The following is a 5598-nucleotide window of genomic DNA, read 5'->3' as shown; positions in this document are numbered from 1 at the left end:
CCGAGGACCTGTCAGTCATCCGGACCTCACTCACCCAGGACCTGTCAGTCATCCGGACCTCACTCACGCAGGTCCTGTCAGTCATCCGGACCTCACTCACCCAGGACGGACGCACCTGGCTGAACTGCCCTCCGCCTGGCTCAGGGCTGGGGCCTCCTGGCCCTGCCTTCACTTCCCCTCTGTGGCAGAAGCACGTCGCAGGGTGCTCTTGGGGCACCTACTGGCCTCAGGACCTCAGTTCCCACACCGACTCATGGGGCTCATGATTTTGTTTCCAACACAGCCATCTCCCAGGTCCCACTCAGCTCCACCCGTGAAGAAGACGGGCCTGCAGGCGGCGCTCCTGGAGACGCTCGTGGACCTGGTGGACAGGAGCTGGGGCGGCTGCAGGTCTCTGCATAGCAACGAGGCATTCCTTGGTGAGTCAGGGTAGCTGCGGGCTCTTGCCCTCCAGGCGACATCTGTGTGGGATCCTGGGTCCTCTGCATGTGGTGACCTGGGAGCCATCCTAGCCCTTCCCACGTGCGTGTGGTGGTCCTGCACCGGGGCCTTCCTGGCAGTCTGCCTCTCACAGTCACCATGGCTCTTGGCACCACGTGGGCCTGGGCCTGTGGGTTTCCCACATGCTCTGGGTGTTGGGGGGCCTGTCACCTTGTTTTGCTCAAAATGCCGTCCAAATGCATTTGGTTCTGATGGTGATGGTCATGTGGGGTTTGGAGTTTGGAAGCTGCTGCGTCTCTCCCTGACCCATGCATGTAGCCTGTGCTGGGCCTGCCTTGCTGAGCTTCTGCCTGGCGTGGGGCCCAGGAGGGCGGTCCCTCCGCAGACAGGACTCAGGTCTGTTTGATTCTTCCGGGTGACCTGTGTGGGAGCATGCGGGGGTCTCCCTCATCTGGGGTCACACTTGGATACCAGGAGGTGCCGTGTCCCCGGTGGCACCTTCTTTTTGTCCTGCAGCCTGGGACGTGGCTGTGTGTGTCCCTCAGGAGCCGGGCCTCACGAGCCTGTTCCTCCTGGCAGGCCCTGGGTGTGGCTCTGAGCTGTCTGAGCGCCTCTCAAAGTGTTGTGGCCCCTCAGGTCCTAGAAAGAGGATGCCCTGCAGTTGCAGCCCATCTGGACCCCAGCCCTGTAGACCCCTCCCCTCTCCCTCCGCTGGTGTCCGTGCAGCCCATCCAGACCCCAGCCCCCAGACCTCACCACTCCCTGGGCTGGTGTCCTGCGGGAGCCTCCTGAGCTTGCTGTGGTGGGTGGCAGTGGCACTGTCCCCGGCTCAGGCCGCTGTCCCAGTGTGGAGTTGCCGGCTGTTGTCTGTGTGGTGGTTTCCACACCAGGGCAGTCGGTGCTTGTGGAAACCATAGTGAGTTGCGCCTGTGCCATTGAAACCTTGAGACGTGGCGGACCGTTGCAGCCTTTTTTTGGGGGTCACCTGTTCTCTTTCTTCAGTTCCTACCCTGCCTGTGTGGACGCGCAGAGCCTGAGGGGTTTGATGGTGCCCCCTCCCTGCCTGCTGTCTTTTTAAGGCTTCCTCTGTGTGATTCAAGACACACTGAGCCGGTTTTGTTTATGTTCCCCCTTTAAGCCTCAGTGCTAACGTAACATTTGATTTTCGCTCCTAGCTCAGGCAAGACACATTTTGTCTTCTGTTGAAGAACTCACCATAGCCCAGGATGGCTCCACGATGGTGGGTGAAGACGCCGGCTCCCCGGCTCTGGAGAGCAAATCCCTGCAAAGCCGCCTTGCAGAGCAGCGGCAGCAGCACGCCCGGGAGATGAGCGAGGTGACGGCGGAGCTGCACCGCGCACGCAAGGAGCTGGTGAGCCCGCCCTGGCAGGGCTTCTGCGTCCACGTGTGGGGGAGATGGGCTTTGACTTCCAGAAGTAGGGCTGCTCCTTGATGCCACACTGCCCCAGCCACCATCTCTGCAGCGCCTTGTCCCCCTCCCTGCCCGGGACCTGGCCGCCCCCAGGATCACCGCCCGCCCTGTTTCACAGCAGGCCAGAGCACTTTGGAGACAGCAGCAGTGCTGGCCACCTTCCTTCCTTGGAGGGGCTGGGCTGGGGAGGTGGGCAGGGGTGACGCCAGCGGGAGACGGTCTTTCAGCCCCTGTCCTCTGGCCCAGGCTCCCCAGTCCCCTGCTGAGAGGCTCCAGTGCCCCAGGCCATCGAAGGCTCCCTGTTGCTACCCCACCTATGCCAGCTGAGCAGCCCCCTCCCCCGGTCCCGAGGGAGCCTCCGACACTGGGCGGTGCCGGGCGCTGTGGGAGCCAGGCCTGGACCTGACTTTATCTTACTGGCCCGCCTCACAGGGCCTCGAATTGGAGACACCTGAGCCTACTCTCCTTTTACGAAGGAGGTGACGGCCACTGTCCCACAGGGAGGTGGGGCTACAGGGCAAGTTACCCCAAAACCAGCAGCTGAAAACCCGCCTCCATCAGCTTGGATTAATGTGGATCGGGCCTCAGGCTCAGTTCAGTCAGGTGTGCCCGTCTCCGCCTCCACTGAGGCCTCATGGGCAGGACCCTCCCAGGCCCCCTCCAGGCTGCACGGGCCTCCCCAGGGGCTGCTGGAGTCCTCAGGACATGGAGGTGGTGGTCAGAGAGCCATGTCCAGACAGAAGCCGCCCTCCGGGAGTCCTGGTGAAGGCAGGGCCCCGAGAGGGTGTGCACACCCAGGGGGCCGCGTCAGCATCTGTAAAATGGGAGTGAAGGCACTGTGGGACGGCTGAGAAAAAAGCCACCTCTGAACTTGCCTGGCAGGTAGATGCTGTCTATTTTATGAGAACCTACATCTCAGAGAGCCCACACAACACTTCCTCTTTAGAGAAGAAAAAGGACAGATGGCGAAACAGCACAGGCAGCGTCTGCATTTAAACACATGTGGCCCCTGCCCCATCCCGTCCGGAAGCCTCTGTTTAAACACATGTGCCCCACCCCATCTAACAGTCTCCCTTTAAACATATGTGGCCTTCATCTGGAAGCCTTTGCATTTAAACACGTGGCTCCCTGTTCAGAACCCTGCACTGAAACACACATGACCCCCATCCCCCGTTTGGAAGCCTCTGCATTTAAACACACGTGGCCCTGTCTGGAAAGTGAGCTGGACGCCATCACTGCTGATGTCTTTTCTGTGGGACGCAGCCGGGCACACCCCCTGCCCTTCTGAGCCTGGGACCACACAGCTGACAGACGGAGCCCGAGAGGAGCCGAGCACCAGGGCCGCCTGGGGTGGGAGTCACGTACAGCTGTGGCCACCATGGCAGCCTTCTTTTTCACCCTGTGCTGTTTGCCCAACCCTGTCCCTCGGGGCAACCCTGGGCCACGGGACAGAGCAGCCCCGGTTCCCTGGTGAATGATCCGGAAGAGTCACCATGGGCAGGAACCCCGCAGAGAGAGCAGCCGGCAGGCTGGTGGGCGCTGCCTTCCAGGGAGGTGCATCTGTCATTCCAGAAACACCCAAGTTTACTCTGCAACACGGTATGCTCACCCCTCGGTCACGTGAACCGTGCTTCCTGTGGAAGCTGCAGTCGTGTGTCCTGGGGTGCAGTTGGCCCCACTCCCAGCCGCTGTGCCAGGCACGGCCTCTGAGGCAGATGTGCTGTGTCCAGCCTGGGTGCAGCTGGTCCTCTGTTCCCCGTACCTGCCGTGGCCTCAGCTTCAAAATTAACAATCAGTCACGTGCCTGTCATCCCAGCTATTTTGGTAGGTGGAGGCAGAGGCTTAGGAGCTGGGGGCTGCAGTGAGCTGTGATTGTGCCACAGCTCTCCAGGCTGGACGACAGAGTGAGAACTTAAGTTCAACAAAAGAGAGCTGGGAGCCCACAGCCCCACCTTGCAGAGCTCATCGCGTCCTTGGGAGGCCACACCATGAGACGGGCGCTGCCAGGAGCTTTCAGAATGGCCCAGAGCGCCGCGAGGAGGGTGGGTGGTGCAGGTTGGCACCACCGCAGCAGACGCCTTGGGGACGAGGCTGCAAGATGAAGAATTGTGAAGATAAACCTGAGGGGAAGAGTCTTGGACCCAGCGATGAGCCCTCACCACGGGTGTTGGAGTCTCAGACCCAGCGATGAGCCCTCACCGCGGGTGTTGGAGTCTCGGACCCAGTGATGAGCCCTCACCGCGGGTGCTGGAGTCTCGGACCCAGTGATGAGCCCTCACCGCGGGTGTTGGAGTCTGGGACCCAGCGATGAGCCCTCACCACGGGTGTTGGAGTCTCGGACCCAGCAATGAGCCCTCACCACGGGTGTTGGGAGCCTGGTGGATGTCTGCATGCCAAGGGGGCCATTGGCGGGTGGGCTCTGCGAGCAGAGATACCCCGAGCACGAGGGCTGTACTGCACATTCGCCAGTGCTCCCTCCCTTGGGGGCAGCAAGGTGGGGCCCGCTCAGCACCCCCGGCCCCGGGATATGCCTGCTGGTGCCTGAGAAAGCAGCAGGCAGGTGAGACTGGATCCCTGGGGTCCCTGGCTGCAGCTGCTGGCGGCTTGGATGGCTCATGCCTCAATAAGCACCTGGGGCCGGGGAGGGACAGCTGCCATGTGGCTGCGGCATGGCCCTGTCCTCTCCTTGATGACAGCTTGTCCTGTGCTCGATGTGTTCTCCGTACTTCGAGGATATGAGAGCCAGAGCAGAAGGGAGTTCCTGCAGGCCCCCCATGCCTCATATTGGCACCAAGGCCGGGGACCTGCAGTGTCCGTGAGGGCGTCTTGGGAGGCCCCAGCCACCACCAGCTGCCCTCTCCGGCATCTGGCCTGCAGGTCCCGCGGGAGCACATGCCTCTTGGGAGACGCAAGAGTGGGGATCTCTCGGGGCCAGACGCCCCTTTCTGTACCCTCCTGTCTTTCTGCCCCTACCCTGAGGGTGCAGGAGGTATGGGGAGACTCAGAAGTGGGGCTCTCACAGGATGGGGTGCCCCTTTCCGTCCCCCCTCTCTTCCCACCCCTTCCCAAGGGTGCTGTGGGGCTGGGCAGGGCTCGGGGCTCAGAGGAGGGAGCTTTGCCAGAAACGGACTCGTTGCCTTCACATTGTGACTACGTGAAAGGAACCCTCTGGGATTTTCAAAAGGTTTCAGTTCTGTTTTCTTTATGCATTTTACTGAATTTGACTTGTGCATTTTCTGTATTTTCTGTGTCCCCAGAATGATTTGAGACAACATTTAGATACATCTTTAGAAGAGAATAGTGGCTTAAAATCGCTTTTGTTCAGTATGAAAAAGGAGGTGAAAAATGCAGACGCTGCAGCTACATTAAATTTGCAGATCACTGGTAAGTTTGTTTGGTAGGACAGCGTAAAATGTCAGTGTTTGGGTGTGCCTGGTAGACCTGTTTAAATTCTCACTGAGGGAGGGAGCAGCCGCAGACGCAGTTGGTAAGTGCAGCGCCGAGCCCCTGCCTCACGGCTGGCGTGGAGGCTGCCTCCGCCGGAGTTTGTGCCACAGACACGTGTCGGGGAGGTCTTGGCGTGGATGTGGCGTGGTAACCTGTGTGGACGGTGAAGGTGGCTTCATTATATGCTGTGGGAATGTCACTCCGGCTCCTGTCAGCCTGTGTGGACAGTGAAGGTGACTGTTAGATGCTGTGGGAGCGTCACTGTGGCTCATGTGGGC

General features: G+C 60.6%; 1 protein-coding gene across 1 annotated transcript; it reads left to right on the top strand.

The window, feature by feature from the left end:
• Positions 1-221: 221 nt before the first annotated feature.
• Positions 222-5289, top strand: LOC108299093 (centrosomal protein of 72 kDa-like). The gene is made up of 3 exons (XM_017521486.2): positions 222-419; positions 1617-1813; positions 5131-5289. The coding sequence occupies exons 1-3, from the start codon at positions 254-256 to the stop codon at positions 5272-5274; spliced, it is 507 nt and encodes a 168-aa protein (XP_017376975.1). The 5' UTR covers positions 222-253; the 3' UTR covers positions 5275-5289.
• Positions 5290-5598: the final 309 nt, after the last annotated feature.

This window comes from Cebus imitator, unplaced genomic scaffold (genome assembly GCF_001604975.1).
Source record: "Cebus imitator isolate Cc_AM_T3 unplaced genomic scaffold, Cebus_imitator-1.0 Scaffold1743, whole genome shotgun sequence".
NCBI classification, from domain to species: Eukaryota; Metazoa; Chordata; class Mammalia; order Primates; family Cebidae; genus Cebus; species Cebus imitator.
Note: the sequence above shows the minus strand (reverse complement) of the source record. Positions and strands in the feature narration are given on the sequence as shown.

Excerpts from the sequence above, each read along its gene's own strand:
- LOC108299093 (XM_017521486.2), top strand. The coding sequence starts at position 254 with ATGGGGCTCATGATTTTGTTTCCAACACAGCCATCTCCCAGGTCCCAC. Across the intron at positions 420-1,616 it reads TAGCAACGAGGCATTCCTTG|CTCAGGCAAGACACATTTTG; the intron begins GTGAGTCAGGGT and ends TTTCGCTCCTAG. Across the intron at positions 1,814-5,130 it reads ACCGCGCACGCAAGGAGCTG|AATGATTTGAGACAACATTT; the intron begins GTGAGCCCGCCC and ends CTGTGTCCCCAG.